Source organism: Miniopterus natalensis, chromosome 4 (assembly GCF_054644295.1).
Source record: "Miniopterus natalensis isolate mMinNat1 chromosome 4, mMinNat1.hap1, whole genome shotgun sequence".
Taxonomy (NCBI): domain Eukaryota; kingdom Metazoa; phylum Chordata; class Mammalia; order Chiroptera; family Miniopteridae; genus Miniopterus; species Miniopterus natalensis.
Genome location: NC_142084.1, coordinates 93,836,766 through 93,857,596, shown reverse-complemented (window position 1 = coordinate 93,857,596; position 20,831 = coordinate 93,836,766). Strand labels below are relative to the sequence as shown.

The 20,831-nt window shown below is 38.9% G+C and overlaps 1 protein-coding gene across 2 annotated transcripts in view; it reads right to left on the bottom strand.

The window, feature by feature from the left end:
* Window positions 1-20,831, bottom strand: part of RANBP17 (RAN binding protein 17) — a 219,085-nt gene that overhangs the window by 29,182 nt on the left and 169,072 nt on the right. For both annotated transcript variants that reach the window (XM_087816967.1, XM_087816968.1), the window contains 3 exons: window positions 19,158-19,240; window positions 8,635-8,849; window positions 6,512-6,650 (listed from right to left, as the gene is read on the bottom strand). In XM_087816967.1, coding sequence (XP_087673093.1) covers window positions 6,512-6,650; window positions 8,635-8,849; window positions 19,158-19,240 — 437 coding nt within the window. The remainder of the gene's footprint in view (window positions 1-6,511; window positions 6,651-8,634; window positions 8,850-19,157; window positions 19,241-20,831) is intronic.

Below are 20,831 nucleotides of genomic sequence, written 5' to 3'. Positions count from 1 at the left end.
AGTTCCTGAATGTTTCACTCTCATGTTACATTCATACTATTTGGTCCATCCAATTAAAGAATGTGGTCAAAATAACAACACATTCTCTTTATTGATATTCAACATTTTAGATCTGGTGGTTTCCAGTTGGTGGAACTTCTCGCCTGCCCTCACCTTTCCTTGCTTGACCTCTGTGCTTTCCTTTATTTCCTGGAGGGCATCCCTGTCCCTGCCACAGCTCACCGTCAGAGGCTTTCCCTGATCACTTCTTCTAAAGAAGCTGCACTTAATCATTCCCTATTATTCCATATCCCATTTTAAATCTTGGTTTAGCACGGATCATGCCTTGACATTTTCGTGTGTGTTTACTGTTTATCTCTCCCCACTAGAAGATAAACTTCATATGAGCAGGGACCTCATCTGTCTTGTTCCCTTCAGTATTGCTAAGGTCTAGAATAGTACCTGGTACATAACTTATGTGCACAGTGGATACTGAGTGAATGAAAGAGTTGAGAGCAGCTTCCTGCAAGCCCTGTGCTTGGTCTCTGTATGGAAGAGTGGGGGTGGGGGTGGGGGGTGATGGTAGATGGGGGTGGAGGTGGGTAAAAGGGATCAATGGGAAAAAAGAGGACATCTGTAATACTTTCAACAATAAAGATAAATTTACAAAACAAAGGATAGAAAGTATAATTACTTTTCTTATTCATCTTTAATCTTGCCCCACATTATAGTTGGCCCAAATTAAAAATGCTAATGAATGATGATTAACTAAAATTTTTAATATCATGTTAAGCATATTGGGCAAGTCACTACTCTATCACCGATTCAACTTTTTGTACCTCCCTCTCACTTTCTCCACTGGAGCTACAGCAGAACTGAAACCTACTTGTAACCAAAACAATACCTCTGCAAATTTATCATTGTTGGAAAAGGAGGAAGCCAAGTGGTTACTTTCAGCATCTAAATAGTCCTCTTAAGGACACAGAGCACAGCTCACCGGCCAGTTATCCAATGGTTATAGTGCCATTTTGCAAGAGTATAAGAGATTGAAGATAAAATCATGAATACAGAGAAAACCATTTTTACTAGGCATCTAGCCATCACAACTGTGACCTTTATCAGGTCCATCTAGCAGGGTGGCAGGGGAAAAGGAATGAATGAGTTTTAGTTAGAAAGACTCCTTGATCAGGTACTTATTAGTTGTATGACTTGGGCAAATAGTTTCACCTCTCTGAGCCACAGCTTACTATCCAGGTAATGAAAATAATCTTGCCTAATTAATTCACTCAGTAAGTATTTACTGAGTACTTATTACATGCTAGGCACTGGGAAAAGTGGTAGTCAAGCCTGTTCTCTCTTTCAGCTTACAATCAAGGAGGAAATAAGGACAATCAGTGCCGTCAAGAGTATCCTACCTACTTTGGTAGGCAGAATGGTTCTGAGAATGAGATAAAACATATGAAAACATCTATGACAGTCTCAGGCACAGAGCAGGTGTCCATGATCAGATATTTAATAAGTGGCAGCACTAGAACGTAATTCCAAGTTCAGTATTGTCTACATAATGCCACTTTGTCAAGACTCGCTTGAGAACCTTGTCAAAATGCAGATTCCAGGCCCCAGACCACACTTTGAGAATATAGCCACCTGCAACTAATTCAAAATCTTCAGGTATTACTTGATGTGAGATAAAAGAATGTCAAGCCAAACTGTAATAATAAAAGACATCAGTTTCTGTCCATGAAGGATTAACTGCTATGAGAATTTTCCCTTCTACCACAAACAACTAGAAAACAGAACAAAATATATGAAACAACATTTTTCAATTATTGCACAAGTAGTACAGGACTATGAAACCAGAGAGGAGGGAAACAAATGAGGTAATACCTACACAAGTGCTCAAGCGGACTGCCCAAAGCAGTTTCCAGGCTATAGGCGAGGAAGGGGGAAACCAAACAAGGTCAAGTCCTCTCACTGAGTTGAAGAGAAACAGCTGGAACTTGGGGAGGCTGAGACAGCTAACACTTGTTGGGCAGAGTATCAGAGAGTGGGAGCTATTCAAGGAGAGAGTTCTAGAGATCTGCAAAGAAGTCACTTTAGTCTTTGAACAATATAACAGAATGATCAGAGAGAGAAAATGTTGCTGGCTTTCAAGATGGAGAACAGGGGCCATGAGCCAAGAAATGTAGCTGGTCTCCAGAAGCTGGAAAAGGCAAGAAAATGGACTCACCTTTAGAAAGAGAGACAGCTCTGCTGACACCTTGATGTTAGCCTGTTGAGGCCCATGTCAGATTTATGTCCTAAAGAACTATAAGGTAATAAATTTACATTGTTTTAAGCCACTAAGTTTGAAAAGACTTCTTATAAGAGCAATATAAAATACCTGCTGTCTACAAGAAACCAACTTTAAATATAAAGACAGAGATTAAAAGCGAAATGATAAAAAAGAGGCTAAGAGTAATCAAAAGAGCTGAAGAGGCTAGTAATAGCAGACAAAGTAGATTTCAGAGGAAAGAATATTCCAGGGAGAAAAAGGGTCATTTCATAATGATAAAGGGGTAAGTTCATCAAGGGGACATAACAACCCTAAATATTTATACACCTAATAATGGAGCTTCAAAATACTTTATATAAAGACTGATCGAACTGAAAGGAGAAATGGACAAATCTATAATTATAGTTGGGAACTTTAGCATATCTCTCTTGGTAATTCACAGAACAAGTAGAAAACCAACAAACAAGAAACCAGTGAGATATAAAAAAAATGTGAACGTTATCAATCAATTGGAACTGACATGTAAATAGAATGCTTTCCCAAAAAAGGAATACACATTCATTTCAAATGTCCATGGAACACTCACTGTATTTTGGACCATGAAAAAGATTCAATAAATATAGAAGTTATAACAATCACTGAGTATATTCAATGACCACAATGGAACTAAACTAGAATCAGTAACAGAAACACATCATGAACATCTCTGAGTATCTGGAAATTAAACAATGTGCTCCTAAGTAACAACCTTTGGTAAAAGAAGAAATCAGCAGGGCAATTAGGAAATGTTCTTAACCAGTAGGAAAACCATAAATATAAAAATTCTGTGAGGTACAGCTACAGCAGTGCTTAGATTAAAACATTAAATGGGTATATTAGAAAAGAAGGGCTAAAATCAGTGATCTAAGCTTGTACCTGAAAAAGTAGAAAGGAAAAGCAAAGTAAACTTCAAGAAGGAAATAATAAAGATCATACATCAAATCAATGAAATAAAAAATGGAAAAATAAAGAAAAATCAATGAAATCTGAAAGCTAAGGCTCTTTGCAATAAAATTGATAAACCTAGAGCCAGAATGATCAAGAAAAAAAGAGGGAAGACACAAATTGCCAATGTCAGGGATGAAAGAGGGGATATTACTATAGATTCTAGAGAAAACAAGTTGTATAAAAGGGGATACTATGAACAATTTTATGTCACTGTCAGACAAACCAGATTAAAAATGGATAAATTAAAAATTTTTAATTGATATTTTAGAGAGGCAGGAAGTCGAAAGGGAGAGAGAGAAACATTGATGTGAAAGTGGAACATCAATTGGCTGCCTCCTGCATGTCTACTACTGGGGATAGAGCTCGCAACCCTGGCATGTGCCCTGACTGGGAATCCAACAGGCAACCTTTCAGTGCACACACTGATACCCAACCAACTGAGCCACACCGGCCAGGGCTGGACAAATCCTTTTAAAGACACAAACTACCAAGTGCTAGTCAAGATGTAATAGGTAACTTGAATAGTCTTATATCCATTAAATAAATTTAATTTGTAGTTAAATACTTCCTAACAAAAGAAAAATCTAGGCCTAATGGTTTCACTAGAGAATTCTACAAAACATTTAATGAAGAACCAATAACAATTTTACCTCAAATTTGAAGAAAACAGGAAAGGAAACATTTCCCAACTCATTTTATGAGGGGATCACACTGACACTAAAACAAGGCAAAGATGTGAGAACAGAAAACTATAAAAGAAGAACTATAGAAGAACACATTAATATCTGTCATGAACATAGATGTAAAAATGTGTCAAAATTTTAGAAAGTTTAATCTAGTAATCTATAAAAAGGATAATGCATTATAACCAAGTGTGGAATGCAAGGTTGGTTGAACATTCAAATATACATCAGTGATGATTAACTTTATGTAATGTATTAACAGACCAAAAAAGAAAAACCATATGATCATCTCAATAGATATAAGAAAAAGAATTTGATAAAACCCAATGCCCATTCATGATAACAATGAGAAAACTACAATAGAAGGAAATTTCCTCAATAAGATAAAAAGCATCTATGAAAAACCTAGAGCTAACACTATACTAAATGATGAAAGAATGAATGCTTTTTCCATAACATTGGAGACAAGGAAAGGACATTGCTATCATTACTTATATTCAACATTGTACTGTAGAGTCCAACCAGTGTAATAAGGCAAGGAAAAAGAGCGATATAGACTGGGAAAACAAAGAGGTAAAACTGCATTTATTTGCAGACACATCTATGTAGAAAAATCTTTAAAAATCTATAAAAAGCTATTAGAATTAATAAGTGAGTTTAGCAAGGTTGCAAGATACAAGATCAACATCCAAATATCAATTGTAATTCTACATTGCAGCAAAAAATAATACAATAAGAAACTGAAATTCAATACCATTTACAACAGCATAAAAAAAATAAGATACTTAGTTATAAATACAACAAAATATGTACAAGATTCATACATTTAAAACTACAAAAATGCTACTGATAAACATTAAAGATCTAAATAAATGGACAGATATGCCACTTTCAGGAAATGAACCCTCAATATTGCTAATATGTCAATTCTCCCCAAATTGAGCTGGAGATTAAATGCAAATCTCAACCAAAATTCCCCTGCTCATTCTTTTTTTTCTAACAAGAGAAACTGACAAGTTGACTCTAAAATTTATGTAAAAAGGCCAAAGACCCATAATAGCAAGGACAGTTTTAAAAGAAAAAAACAAAACAGGGCTATCCTATCTGATTTTAAGACTTACTATAAATCAGGACAGTATAGAATTGGCACAAAGTTATCCAATAGATAAAGGATATTCTTCAAGAAAAGTTTCTAGAACAATTGAATATCCATATGTTCAAAAAAAATCTCAGCTTTTATTTCATAATACTATATTAAAAAATTTAATTGAAATGGCTTATAGACATAAACATAACAGCTAAAACTATAAAACTTCTAGAAGAACACAGAAAATAACCTTTATGGCCTTGTGTTAAGCAAAAATTTCTTAGACTAGGACCCAAAAGACATGAACTATAAGAAAAAATAATAATAAATTGGACTTCCTTAAAATTAAAAACTTTTGTTCTTCAGATGATTCTGCTGCAAAAATAAAAAGACAAGCCAAGGCTGAAAAAATAATTGCAAAACATATATCTGAAAAAGGATTTGTACCCAGAATACGTAACAAACACTTATAAGATAAAGATAATCCAATTTAAAAAATGGGTGGAAGATTTAAATAAACACTTCACCAAGATACATGAATGGCAAATAAGCACGGAAAGATTCTCAAATCATTATTCATTAGTGAAATGCAAATTAAAACAACAGTAAACCATTTCACATCCACTAGGATGGCTAAGATTAAAAAGGCTGATAATAACAAGTGTTAGGGAGGAAGGGCAACTGGAGCCCTTACACATTGTTAGAGGGAGCAAAATGCTACAGTCACTTTGGAAAACAGTTTGGCAGTTTTTTATGTTAAAAATATACTTAGCATACAACCCAGAAATCCCATTCCTAGGTATTTACCCAAGAGAAATAATATTTGTCCAAAGACAGACTTGTATATCAGTGTTCATAGCAGTATTATTCAAAATAACTAAATAATGAAGACAGCCCAAATTTCAAACAGCTGGTGAATGTATAAAAAATTGTGGCAATCCATAAAATGGGATAATACTCAGTAACAGAAAGGGAAACACTAACTGACTCACAAAACATTACAGATGAATCTCAGAGGCGTTATGCTAAATGAAAGACGCCAGACACAAAGAATTATATAGTATATGATTCCACTTATATGAAATTCTGGAAAAGGCAAGCTATAGTGAGAGAAATAGACAGTGGTTCCTTGGGGGTAGGGCTAGGGGGAAGGATTGATTAGATGGGGGCACAAGGGAGTGTTTGGTGGTGATAAAAATGTTTTATATTTTGGCTGCAGTGGTTTATGACTGTGTATATACATTTGTCAGAACTCACTGAACTGTTCACTTAAAATGAATGAATTTTATGTGGGCAAATTATACCTTAATAAAGCTGATTAAAAAATAAACTGTGTATCAAAATATAACACAAACATTTCTCACTTGCAAGTAATAGTTACAATCTTTCAGTTTGTGTACACAATCTTTGCCCGTTTTTTAGATGATCATCTGAATGAGCACTTACACTGAGACCACATAAAGTTTTTCCTCTGGAAACAATGTTCTCCATGCTACTTACCAAGAGTAGTGAGCCCCTCTGAGATAGATGTGAGCACATACAGGAGTACAGGAGGCTCCAAGTTGGTGATGAAGCTCATGTGGTCCTGGGTGAGACATTCCAGGAGTGGATAATATGACTGGCTCAGTTTCCGATATTGCTACAACACAGAGATACTGAAGGTCAAGTCACGGAAGCAAAAGGCATGCTACAGCCCAGTGGAAATTGCCATCTATAATATTAAAAATGGTAAGCTTACTTAAACAAAATAAATATAAAATAAAGATATGGAACAAATGACATAATGACTCTCAATTCAGCAATTAAAGGGTTCAACAGGCATCCCTTAATATCCAAAAATCCTAATTTGAAGCTACAGCATAGTATGTAATGTCAGTTTTACCTTATATGACTAACACTTAAATGCAAGTAAAATCCCTATCATATGGAATTTAGAAGACTGTGAATTATTTTTCTGGGCTGGAATATTGTAACACTGAATGTTGCCTAATAGTGGCTTGGCAACATTTTTTTCTTTTTAATACAAAGAAATTTGCTATTAGAATAGGATTTGGCATTATATTCTGCTATATTTACACAATGTCAACCCATCTGACTAAATCATAATTTGGAAGATGGCTTAATATATTACCATATACTATGTGCAAAAGATAAGTACCTGAGAAAGATAACTGGAAAAGGTGAAATAAAACTCAAACCAGTATCAAAAAAAGGACACTCAAAAGAGAAATAAACCAGAGCGGTATTTCTTAAAGTGAGATTACAACCATGTCCATAAGAACGACATAGGGTGCTTGTTGCAAATGCAGTTTTCTGATCCCCACTCCATACCCACTAAATGAAAACTCTAGAAAGAGGTCCGAACATGGGCATTTTAAATATGTACACTAAGGGAGTCCTAGGCACCCTCAATTCTGAGAATGACTGAGTTAGAAATTTGCTTGTCTATTAGAAAAAAGGTCAGAGACATTCCTAGAACAACATTATTTTCTTGGAGGACCCCAACTGTAGAAGGGTCCCCTCAAGGAGATGGCTGTACCACAGGGCTGGTCTGACTCATGTTTTTACTTCAGGATTTCTGTCACCCGGGCGGCCTTCTGTATGCATGCCATTCTACCACAGAGAGGCTTTACAACTTTGGCCTGAGAGGTGGTTCTGTTAAGGCCAGTTTAGAAACATAGAAGAGTCCACCAGTCCACCAGAATGTCAAGAAGCATCCCTCACACAGCTGACTCATGAAGGTCCCCAGATCTTTCTTGTGACCTTGGGTTGGGAGCAGGTGGAAGGGCCCGAACTAAGCCTGAGCATGAACTTGGCTGTGTTACCGAAGTAATTACTGTAACCACACTGGGCGTGTACTAGCTTCTGTGTAATCAGGCAGAACTGTTTTTTTAAAAAAAGTCTGATAATGACACAGCTCAGTGGAGGAGCCTGGACATTTGAATTTCCAACAAGCACCGCAGGTGATTCTGATGGGCCTCAAAGTTTGAAAACCACTGACATAAATCACAGAAACTAGATGGCAGAGTAGAAAAGGGACCTAGAGATCACTCTGTTTAATTCACTCATTTTAAAGGTGAGGAAATGAAAGCCTGGAGAAATAGAGAAGGTGATTGATTCATGGTAAATGGCCAGTGAGTGGCAGACTTGAGACTACACTAGGCTGCTCAGCTGCCAGGTCAGCAATCTGCCCACCATGTCAGACTTTTAGTGGACATGCAGGGGAAGCAGACAGAGGAGAATCGAAGGGGAGGATCCTGTAGCCAACCCTGCACTTTCTGCTGTAGGAAACAGAGACTTTTGCTGAATTATAAGTAGAGTTCTAAGCAATTAGCTGAAATTGCTAATTATACTTTCTCTAGGTTGCAAGACCTGGAGCGTTCTGGACGACTAATTTGTCAGAAGGTGGGAGCTGCAGTTTTCAAAACTGCACATTTAATTATATAAATATAGCCACCACAGTTGTTCAAAGACTGTGAATTAAATCAAGATGCTGTCCTAAAATGTAAAATGTCCTGGTGCTGTTCGAACTCCCTGAGTTTCACTGTTACAACTGCAGTCTGTGTGGGGGGGGTGTTACCTCACATTTCACACAAAGATTCCCAGGATGCAGGGCTGCTTACTAGCAAGTCACTGTGGGACACTGACAGCAGCATTTTGACAAAGGCCTGGAGTACATTGTCAAAATGGTTGTCCCCATACAACTTGAAGACGCCAAAGCTGACATAATTTCCACATAAGGCAGATTTGAGAGCCGAATAGCAGATGGAGATGCCCTTGAGTTTCATTGGATAAATCTGATCTTTTGAGAGGCTCCCAAGGGTCAGGATCTGATTACCTGTTTTAGTGTAAAAGCAGAAAGAGAAAGTGATATAAGTAGATACAATTCAAAGCAGTTATGAGGCACAATATTTAACATCTTTACTTTACTGCTTATGTTCACCTCCCCTATTACTGTTCCAAAAATTATACCATTCATGTAATGAAAATATAAATATATAAGGCAGTTTACCTGGGATGTACAAATGGCTGAAGGAAAATCAACCAAGGGTATTAGAAAATATTCTATATTTTTATCTGGATGTATACATAGATACATAAAATTTCATTGAGTTGTACTCAAGATTAGTTTACGTATTTTAATATATGTGTTATCCATTCTTCAATTAAAAAAAAGGAGTAAATAACCAACTAAGTCAAGAGAAAAAGATAACCTAGACTGAGATATAAATTACTCTAAATTCTGGGGTGAATTTTTAACCTTTTTATATAAACTTGATCTTGAGTTACTTCACTTTTAGGACCCTCGTAGGTTTGGTATTTGAATTAAATGAAATAAGGCACACAAGAAGTTCATGGCACAGCACACAATAAATGCTACTTCCTTTTACTCCTTAGATCCTTTTTCAGAAGATCTCAAGAGATGACTGCTTTAAAAACTGTACTTAAATTCTATGTTGACCATCAAAAGACAAAGAAATTTAAAATTTTTACAACTAACAATTTGTTCCTGAAATGTGTGCCAGTAAAGTATATTACTAGGCAAAACCCAAGAATGCTTCTTCAAAAAATATCAAGTTGTACATGTTTCTTAGCTCTATTTTTTTCCTGTTCAAGTAAGTACTGCTTCTAAAACTGAAACTAAATTAAATTTACAAAATTTAGAGGTTCATTGTTGTGGTTTTGTACTGTGTCAGCTTGGCTAAATAAGAATTAACTTTCCGCACGGCTGGAGTGGCTCAGTGGTTGAGCATCCACCTAGGATCCAGGAGATCGGGGCTCGATTCCCCGTCAGGGCACATGCCAGGGTTGCGGGCTCCATCCCCAGTGGGGGGCGTGCAGGAGGCAGTCGATCAATGACTCTCTCTCATCACTGATGCCTCTCTCTCCCTCTCCCTTCCTCTCTCTGAAATCAATAAAGACATATTAAAAAACAAAAAAAAAGAATTAACTTTCCCAGAATCCATTTCTCTGTATGGTTATGGGCTAGAATTGGGCAAAACAGAAATTTGTGTGAGATTTGGAAGGTGGAAGTGAAGTAGCCACCACAGTTCTCTTAAGGCTGTTGTGATTAGAGATAGTGAGAGTAAGATGTAGAAATGCCACTGGGTTTCAGTCTATCCTTGCTCTTTCCTGCTCTGTGTCTACAACTACCAAGGACCCCAAGCCCACTACCAAGCTCTTGTCAGCAAACTTACAGAGCAACAGGTCTGCAGAGGTGCAGCCTCTCATTGACTTCTGTACCACTACACCAGTGCCCCTCTCTCATATCCTTTCAGCTCCCACTCTAGCAGCTGGGTGTGTAGCTTCTATATTTTTCTGCCAGCTCCAACTTGTCCATCCCTGCCATTGTTTCAGAAAGGCCGATCAGCTTTTCCCCCTGAACTTCCAACTCTCCCCACTGGACCTATTTCCCCATCTTTGCCTAAGACTGTACAAGGTCTAATTCCTAAAATAGAGTCCCTATTCCATAAGTGTCACAGTGCTTGTTTCCCTTGTTTGACTCCTGAGCAATATGCTTATTATGGTAACCACATGTGCACTAAGAGGCTAAGAAAGACCAATACTTCTAGCAGAGCATAAAACCACCCTTGGTCTGCCTTACTGAAACATTTCCATATCCAGGTTTTCTTCTGTGCAACCTTAGAAGCCCACTTATAATTTCTTCACTTATAATTTCTTATAAGAACTTCACTTATAATTTCTACATCTGAATGACAAAACCACTGTCTGAAAGGCTGAAGCATCCCTTGGAATTTACTCCATACCAAATTTTATATCCTCTCACATGATCTCATCCTAACTCACCTTATAGTATACAGTGAGTTCCACTGAGACTCAACGCAATATGACAGCATTAACAGTTACTGTGTGTGAGGTGCTGGGATAAATGAATGAATGAAATAAAACCTCTGCTCTGATGGAGTTCAGTCTGGTGGAGGAAATGGATTAATAAATAAATAATTGCATACAAGCCGACAAACACTATCAGAAAGATGAGTCAAGATGATATGGGAATAGAAGAGGCTAATTCTGCTTGGGCAGGAGGGCAGTGGGGAAAGACATCATAGAATAGGTTACCTTTCAAGGATCGACTGCAGTTTCCCAGGTGAACTTGGAGGGAGAGGAGTGTATTCCAGGTGGATTAAATGCAGAGGTATGGAGGGCTAAGAAAGCAGGGTATTGCAGCTGTCAACCACTGCTTCTCTACCTTTGCCTCAAATTCAGTATAAACCAAGGTAGGTCTTCCCCTCTCTCCCTTTCCCAGGAAAGAAAAGCACTGTTACATGTGATGGAAAGAGCTAGAGTAACTGGAGGGAGGGGGGTAGTGGTTTACACATTTTGGGTCATCTTTTGGGACTTTTATGCTGATGCCCTCTGGGGGAAGCAAAGGTATTATGGGAATAGGCAGACCAAAAACTCTGATGGGGGAAAAACTGATTGTAAAGGACTGGATAATCTATCAGCAAGGATTACTTATTTAGAACCACACTTTTACCTTTATGCAAAAGTTGCAATTTGGGGCGCCTATCTTTTGGACTGTCTCAGACACATCTGTGTTAATTAAAACAGTGAACAGTATACGATCATGAACCATGCACAAGCAGAGTGAGTAATACGTTAGAAATGGGAAATGCTTATCTCATTGTGATCCAGTGCCTCGGGGCCATTCCATGGTGGCTACAAAAGACTACGGACAGAAATGAACAAACAAGGCAAACAAAAGCTCATAGACAAAGACAACAGTGCAGTGGTTACCAGAGGGAAAGAGGGGCGGGGGAAGTAGCAAAGGATAAAGGGGTCAAATATATGGTGACTTGGATAGTAAATACACAATGCAATATACAGATGATGCATTATAACACTGTACACTTGAAATCTATATAATTTTATTAACCAATGTCACCCCAATAAATTTAATTTAAAAAAAAGAGAAGACTTGGCTAAGTTGTCATTTACTGACACCAATTCAGCTTTACTCAACAATACTTACTAAAACTGGAGGCCCTGCCCTCAAAGAACTTAAAATCCAGCAGTTACACTCATACTGTCCTTCTGGGGAAGCCATTCTGTTGTTTTTGTTGTTGTTAGCTTCCAGTACTCAGAAGTGCCCTTCTAGATAGTTCAAGATCTAGGTTCAGAGAGGGATGTATCTATAAAGATGTAGAATCTCCTCTTTGGTTTATCTAAGATCTACTTTCAGGTCTATTTTTAAAAAACTCTTTCCTCTGACACACTCCCTCTCTGCTGAGTGACTGACTCCATGAAGTCCTCCCCTTCCTCCTGGTTTCTACAGAGGAGCAGCTTCCGTCTCAGGCACCGCTGGAGAACCAGAGACCAAGAGAATGTTCCAACTGAAGATAAACACAGTTCATAAACATGCGGTGATGAAGAGGTGGGCGTCTAAGTCACTCTGACCTAGGCTTTGACCTCGTATCTTCTCTTACTAGCTGGGTGTCTGAGCAGATTACTACCCTCTGTAAGTCAGTCCCTCATCTATAAGATGACAAGAGCAGTCCCTATATCTCACAGGCTCGTGTGTGGAGTAAAGGAGCCAGCATACGTAAAGGCTTATCCCAGTAACTAGCCCCATGCTCAGTAAAAGTCAACCATAACAACACGGAGCACCGGGGTCGTTTCTCTCCAGTCTAACAGCCGTAAGCTCACACACGGGGAGCTATGGCCTAGAGGAGTTGGTGAAGCTGGGTGTGTGTGTGCAATAATGTCACTTCCTTCCAGTACATACTTCAACGGAAGGTCAGTGCTTTATCTCTGACTGCCTTCCCTCTGGTTCCTTCAATGGAGCAATGGCTCCAGGGGTCAGTATGGTTCCAAGCCCCATATTCTACCAGTTCTCTGGGCCTTTAAAAGAATACTTAGGAAAAAAAAGGTACAGAGGATAAGATACTACAGCTGTATGTTGTACCAAGGAGAGCTAACAGTATGAACAATGTTATTTCCTGGCATGTGAAGCAATCCATTACACTGATTTACCTCTTCTTTTTCCCTTTTAATCTCTAAAATTTTAAAGTGAATTTGCTGCTTAGCTGACAGCTCTATAGGCTGAATGTCTTCATTCATCATCAGAACAGCTATGGGGAGAGAACTGCAAACTTGTCCTTACTCCAGGTCACTCCACCCACTGTCTCTCTGCAAACCAGCCAAGGCCCCTTGACCTCAATAGTTTGGGACGGAGTTGAAGCTGTGCAGACTGGAGAGGAATATATTTCCCTTTCAGACTGAAAAAGGTTAAGACAATATAGTGTTGATGAGGCTGTGGGAGACTAAGAAAACTGTGGGAATATAAGTTAGTATAGCCAGTCTAGAAGGCAATTTAGTAATATTTATTAAAAAGATAAAAATGTATAAAACCCACCTCCAGGGATATATTCTAATTCTAAATCTAAATGTTCGATACCATTCCCACCTCTCTACTGGCATCTGCACTCACATACACTGTCTTCTGCAAAAGCCAACCTCTCAATATGTTCAACTAGCTCCCAACCCCTCTTATGTGCTGAAGGACAAAGCACCAATTTCCTCTCTCGCCTATGCAATCTTTTTGTTGTTGCTATTAGATCATCTTATTGGAATACACAACATGCTACTATCTCCTCCATTAAAAAAAAAATACAAAACCTTCTCTTAGGCCCTACTTCCATGCTAGGTATTATTCCCCTTGTGACAAAACTGCTCCAGAACACCGCCTATACTCACGATCATCATTTCTTCCTGATTCTCTTCTACACCCGCTCCACTGACAGTGCTCTCCTCAAGGTTTCCAGTGATCTCCTTGTTGCTGAGTGCTGGTCCTCGCCACCATCTCAGCCATCACCCTACAGGATCCACTGGCGGCTCCTGACACAGCTGACTACCCCGTCTTCCTTGTCTCACAGACACATACTCTCCTGATCTGCTCTTGCTTTAGTGTTTGTTCCTTCTCACTCTCCTTTGCTGGTCTCTCCTCGACTCTCTTTCCTCCTAATGCGGGAGTGCCCCAGAAGTCAAACCTAGGTCTTCCACATTTACATGATCCCCTCGCCCCCTATGATTGGTGATCTGTCTAGTTTCCCAGCTTTAAATACCATCCAAGAGTCAATCACTCGACTTTGTTTCTCCAGACCAGACCTCTCTTCCAAACCTCAGACCATATATCCAACTCCACATCCACACTCTCCATTCGGGTGTCTAATCAACATCTCAAGCTCAACATGACCAAAATGGAACTTGTGATCCCCTCACACCCATCACAGCCTTCCCATTTCAGTTAATGGTCACTTCATCCTTCCAGTTGTTTATGCCAAAATTCCTCGACTCCATCATTTCTCTCACTCCATATATCCAACCTCCTTCAAAATGTATCCAGAATCCAACCACTTACCACCAATCCCACTGCTATCATGTTGGTCAAAGCCACTATCAAACCAGGTCATTCCTCTGCTCAAAACATTCTACAGTCCCTCTCTTTCACCTACAGTTAGCATCAAAGTCCTGACAATGGTCTACAAGACGTGACATTAATGACACTGCTCTTATTATTTCTCTTCCTTTGGTTCACTCTGCTCCGCTACTGATTTCCTTGCCATTCTTCAGACATGCCAGATACACTCCTGCCTCAGGACCCAAAACCTGGTGTTGCTCAGCCTGGAATGCTCTTCCCCAAGATATCCCATGAGAAACTCCCTCATTTACTGCAAGTCTTTGATCAAGTGTCATCTTCTCAATAAGGCCTCCCTAACTTGCTTTCTTCTTCTTTTTTATAGCACTTATTACTTTCTAACATGCTAAATAATTTCTTTTCCAGTGTTGCTCAGTGACATATCCAGAGTCTGAAAAAGCAGCTGCTGCTCTCAATATACATTTGTTGAATGAATGGAGAGCTCAAAAAGCTGAATGTACAAAGTTGCTCACTGAAACATGGTGTATGATAGTAAAAATGACATATTATTAAATATCACATTTATCAAAAACGGAATAATTCAATAAAATTATAGTATGACCATAAAATGGTATACTTTGCAGCTCTTTAAACCGATATGGTAAACAAACTATACTACAAGCCCTAGTAATCAAAACAGCATGGAACTGGCATAAAAACAGACATGTAGATCAATGGAACAGAACAGAAAGCCCAGAAATAAACCCACACCTTTATGGTCAATGAATATTTGACAAAGGAGGAAAAACATACAATAGGGTAAAGAGTCTATCAATAAATGGTGCTAGGAAAATTGGACACATGTGCAAAAAAATAAAACTAGATCACCTTCTTACACTATACACAGAATAACTAAAAATGGATTAAAGACATAAATGTTAGACTTGAAACCATAAAAATCCTAAAAGAAAACATAGGCAGTAAAATCTTGGACATTTCTCGCAGCAATATTTTCTTCTGATGTATCTCCATGGACAAGGGAAACAAAAGAAAAAATAAACAAAAGGGACTACATCAAACTAAAAAGTTTTTGCACAGCAAAGAAAACCATCAACAAAAATGAAAAGACAACCCACTGAATGGGAGAACATACTCAGCAATGATACATCTGATATAGGTTTAATATCCAAAATTTATAAAGAACTTATAAAACTCAACACCAAAGAAACAAACAATCCAATTAAAAACTGAGGAAAAGACCTGAATAGATACTTCTCCAAAGAGGACATACAGATGGCCAATAGATGTGCTGTGGCAAAGGGGGCTCTCTAAGTCTTGCAGCTTCTGGATTCCCTGTGGAATGTATTCCTAAAGGCAGTGCTTTCGTAAGTCACCTGATCCTGGTGGTGGGACCCTCAAGGTGTTCATCATTTCGTTGTATCACAAGGCTTTTGTGAGCTTTACTCTATGTCATTCTATGTTCCCAACCAAGATCTTGATAAGATCTAAGGCTATATCTATGGTTCCTGACAATCTGACTTCCAGAACTATTATTTCCTGGGGACATTTTGTTAAGTCTCTGGTTATTTCAAGACCAATGCATTCTTTAGCGGTCTTACTGTAATCATTTAAACATGAGTATACAATCACAAGTCTTCATTCTTCCAACACTTCCACTAGTACATTCCAGCTCTCTTATAAAAATTTTGTTAAACAGGTGACCCCCTTTACAAACAAATCTAGTGCAACTATATAGCTGGGTGGTTCTGGACCAAGTGGCAGTAGGTCCTTGCCTCTCCCTGCCTGGAGGGTCTCTGTGGCACTTTCACAGATCTCTGGGGTCCTGCAGAACCCAGTTTGGAAACCACTAATCTGTTATCTAGGTCACCAAAAATAGCAGTGGCTTGTACTTTACAAATTCAACTTGTGCATGTCATGAAGTCATGCTTTACGTGTCCTGCTAAAGGAGCCCAACATCAACTCTTATGTATAGTGAATAACCACAGCTGGTCCTGTTCACTTTCAAAGTTCAGATCTCACACAAGCTTAAATCAGGTAGCTGGGGAAGGGATACGAGCAGCTCCACCTGCGCCAGTCTTGGGGAACAACCACTGTTTCTCCCTTCTGTGCACTCTTCAACCAACAGATGTCACCAAAGATACCAGTACCCAGAGGCGAAGGGAAGAAAAGATTAGACAAATGGAAATTGAGCAGAAAAAACATCCAGCTCTTAAAACTGAGAAGCAGGTTTCCAAAGTAATAACATTTATTACACTGCATGCAACATTTTAACCAAAAATTTAAGAAAGAAATGTCTTTTATTAAGTTGCTCAGGCGAATGGATCACAGCACTAAGTTTCAAAACACATGCTCTCGAAGCAATTTCGAGCTCATTAGAAAGAGCGGGCTGCACTGGAAACACGCAGGATTTCACCCTGGCCCAAACGCTACCTGGGCTGAGCACAGGAAATTGTTCTGCGCTGCTGCGGCTAACCTCGCTGCTGACCCCGCGCGCAACGGCCAGCGCGCCGAGCGCCGCAGCGAAATTAAAAACTTACATCAAAGTATATCATGACAGAATGCAGATAAATAAAACAGCATATCACAAGTATTATTTTTCTGCCAGTCTCACTGAGCAGGAGGTGGAGGTATCCCACAAAGTGTGCAGCGAGCCCAGTGCATTTGGAAAGGAGCCCTCCTCCCCCTTTGCACTCCCCTTCCCCTGGCTACCCGAGCCCTGCCCGTGAGAGCGGAGTGGAGAAACAGCCCAGTGCAGATGGGGACAGGAGGGATCAGAGTTCTGGCCTTTTTCCTCCATGGGCCTCCCGTTCTTTCACCGTGGCTCACCAAAGAAATAAATAATGCCGGCTCTTGTGTGTCCTCCCAGTCTGTCTCCCTCATCCTCCAGGCCCCTGGGGGGCACTCTCATGATCTCCCTCCAGGGAGCACATCAGACTCTCTCGAGGTAAAGGCAAGGGTAGTAAAACGTCACAGGAGGTAAAGAGAGACAAGACCAGCTTGGTTAATGGGGTCAGTCAGCATCATGGCAATCAGCTAAGGTGAAAGCATTTTTCTATCACTCAGTGTAAAGTGCATGTTTCAAAGTTACTGGTGACAAAGTTGAAGGACATTTTCCCGTTGAGCCTTTGATTTCCTTCTACCATTTTACATAAGGGATTTGAAAGTCAGTGGATTGTGGTATCCTAGGGGGTTCCTGGAACCGGTCCCCCATAGATGTGGAGGGATAACTGGATTCCTAATTTTATACTGCATGAGAAAACCAGGCACAAAAAGGTATGGTGTCTTAGCTGAAGGTCATGGAGTCAATAAGGGTTGGTACTCAGATCTTCTAATCTCCAAAATTATGTTTTTTCTAAGGTACCACGCTTTTGGAAGAAGGTCCAGACATACATCTTTGTGTAAGACACTGAAAGGCATTAGACACACATGGAAGTGTGGCGAATGTACTGAGAGTAACTTAAAGGGGCCCATTTAACCTTTCAGCAGCAAAGCATTTCTACTCTACGGTTCTAATGCGTCCATTCTCAAGAGATGCAAAACCTGTGGCAACAGAGTTGTGTGCAGAGATGAAAATAAGAGAGTGCAAGCTTACTGGTTTTAATTAGGTGATTTCTGTAGTTTTCATACACTTACAATCTCCAAATCTAAAAGTTAACTGTACAATGAAAACGAAGCATTTTTAACAGAGGCCTACAATGTATACAGATCAGAGCCCCAGAATATATTCTGAATCAATGTAAAAAAATTTAAAACAACTGTTTTTCTGCCTTTTAAAAAAAGGGCTTTTACTTTTAAAAAAGTAGGATGCTTTTAATGGTTGTTCTCTCTCTCTCTCTCTCTCTCTCTCTCACACACACACACATAAACACACACAAATGCAAAATAAAGCAGCTTTATAAAATTTTGTAAAATCTATTTCTAGCAGATTCAAAAAGATATATGAGAATCACAAGCCACTTTTGAGAGCAAATGTACCTGGAACTGGCCCTGACCTGGGAAGTAAGAAATGACAGGCAGAGAAAAAGAGGGCAGAGTAAAGAGCACAGGGGAAACACCCGGCAGACGGCACTGCTGGGGCCCAGCCAAGCGTGGCCTTCAGTCAGGGTGGCAAACTGGAGAAGATTCTTACCCACCCTATCCCCACTCCCTGGCTACAGAAAGACCTGAGTTTAGAATTTCACTGATGAGGCTGTCACAACTGGTAAGGATTAGGGTTCATGGTAGTTCTAAGGCCTGATTCTAGCACCTAACCACATCGTTGGACTATAGTCGAATAGGACAGTCTTTACTACTGAACTCTGATTCCACAGGTATAATGCCCCAGAGTCCCTATAATACAGTATTTACTGCTCTTTACCAGAATATTTTTCCAAAACTCAGTGCTGGTGACACACTGGTCTAGGCATTCCTTCACCCAAGACAGCATACTCCCTGACAGAACTTTCAGCAATTTTGAATATGCTATAACTTTTCAATATTCTACCTAGTGTATTCCCTTTGCCTACTGACACTGCAACTTCCTCCAAAAGAAATTCATCAAGTTGGTCAGGAATGATGTGCAGTCAGAGGTGTGCTGCTTACTTCTCCCGATGCCAAGATGATAGCTACCTGGCTTTTGCACTCCTATTACCCACTTCACAAATGCACACAGATATGAAGCTTAAAATAACAAAATAACTAACATCTTTCTTTCCTCCAAAGAGATAAAGTTATATTGCAGAGACAAATATGGAGAAAGATACTCACCATAAGTGCAAATCATTTTACTAGCTTCTCTGAAGAGAAGAATTCCATTAGGAGATGACACATCAAAATTCAAACGCTGAGACCTAAGGAATACAGCAAAAAATCAGACTACCTGTGCAAATAAAGGAACCACACACAGGTTTAAAATGCCTAGCATTTCAGTGTGTGAGAGTAGGGGCAGTACAATCATCCCCATTTAAAAGTGCCATTCCATCAATATGTGTGCTAATTTTCTCACTGCAAAGGTACTAGAACAATTAAGAAAAGTTATTTTCACTTATTTGTTGATTCAAAGAATTCACTTTTATCTCTCAAAACAATATCCTGATATCCTCTATCACAAAGCTCTTACCCTTCTCCTTTTTTGAAAAGTGGATGATAGATAGTAATAAAAACCCCAGATGTGTACGTGTAAGTTTATATAGATACTTGGATAGATATTTACATTCGAGATCTCTTGTTGTGCCCAATATACATTTTAAAAACAAATTCTAAAGTGACAGATAGGAAATCTAGGTACCTTTAATACTGCACACATGCATAATGCTTCATCTGCTACTTCAAGCACATTTCAAACACACTGAATTACATACAGGCTATAGTTTCCATTGCATACAACTCAAGGCAAGAAAAACACATCCTGGAAGTTCCAAGTGAGGGCAATTCTACTTCCCTGGCTCCTGAAAGGTGGGAGAGCAGTAGGGACAGAGTAAAGGACATGCCATCCTGTCACAATATTAGCTTTTTAAACAGCACTTTGGCTGCAGCTGGCTCTGATCTGCCTTGCCGCTGTGCTTTGGAGAAATGATGTCTAAAATTGGTAAAAATATGAAAGCAGGTAAAACAAATATCAAAGAGAAAAGACATTTGCTAAAGTACTGTTAGCCAGGAGTAGAATGAATTGCTGCTTTCCCGTGCTTTTTCAAAATACTTTAAAATTAAAGTCAATGATAACTTATTAGTAATATTATTGTGAACACATCATTTGTTGGTATATAATTCCTGAATTACAAAGAAATGTAGAGGCATAATTCACACTGGATTCTAGAGAAACAGACAAGATAACCTACTTTCTGAGATTGCAGATTTTCACTAGGTAGTTGTTAGGACAACTGTGCTAGATATAAATGATCTGCCCATGGCTGATATAAGATACTTCAAATATACAATGTGATGCTTCTTCCTTTAGTGTTAAATGTTACATCAGTAATAAATAATATCAATCATCTGGCTGAAAAAAATTATAATGGATTAAAAACTAAATTTCTGATATAAAATACATAGCTGCTATGACAATGGTCAAAAACAAAAACTAACAGCTTTCAAAAAAATAATACTCACATTTATTTCTTTGCCAGGCCTTTTTCCACTTCTTGTTTAAAATTTTTTAAAATTATTGCTGTGAAAAGCTCAGCACCAGAGATAAAATTAGAGCCGCAACCCATACTCCTGTCCGAGCATTTCCCTCCAGCACTCGGCTTACAAAGAGGAGCTGATGAGACAGCATGGCTAAGTGACAGGTAATCTGGTGCGAAGCCATATTCCCAGTGACATATTTTAAAGAGGTAAAACAATGAGCTTATTGCAGTTTTTTTCTTTTGGCTACATCTTTGTTAATATTTATCTGCAGAGTTATTGAATCTCTGCCAGTCTATGCAAATTGTAAGGTCAACT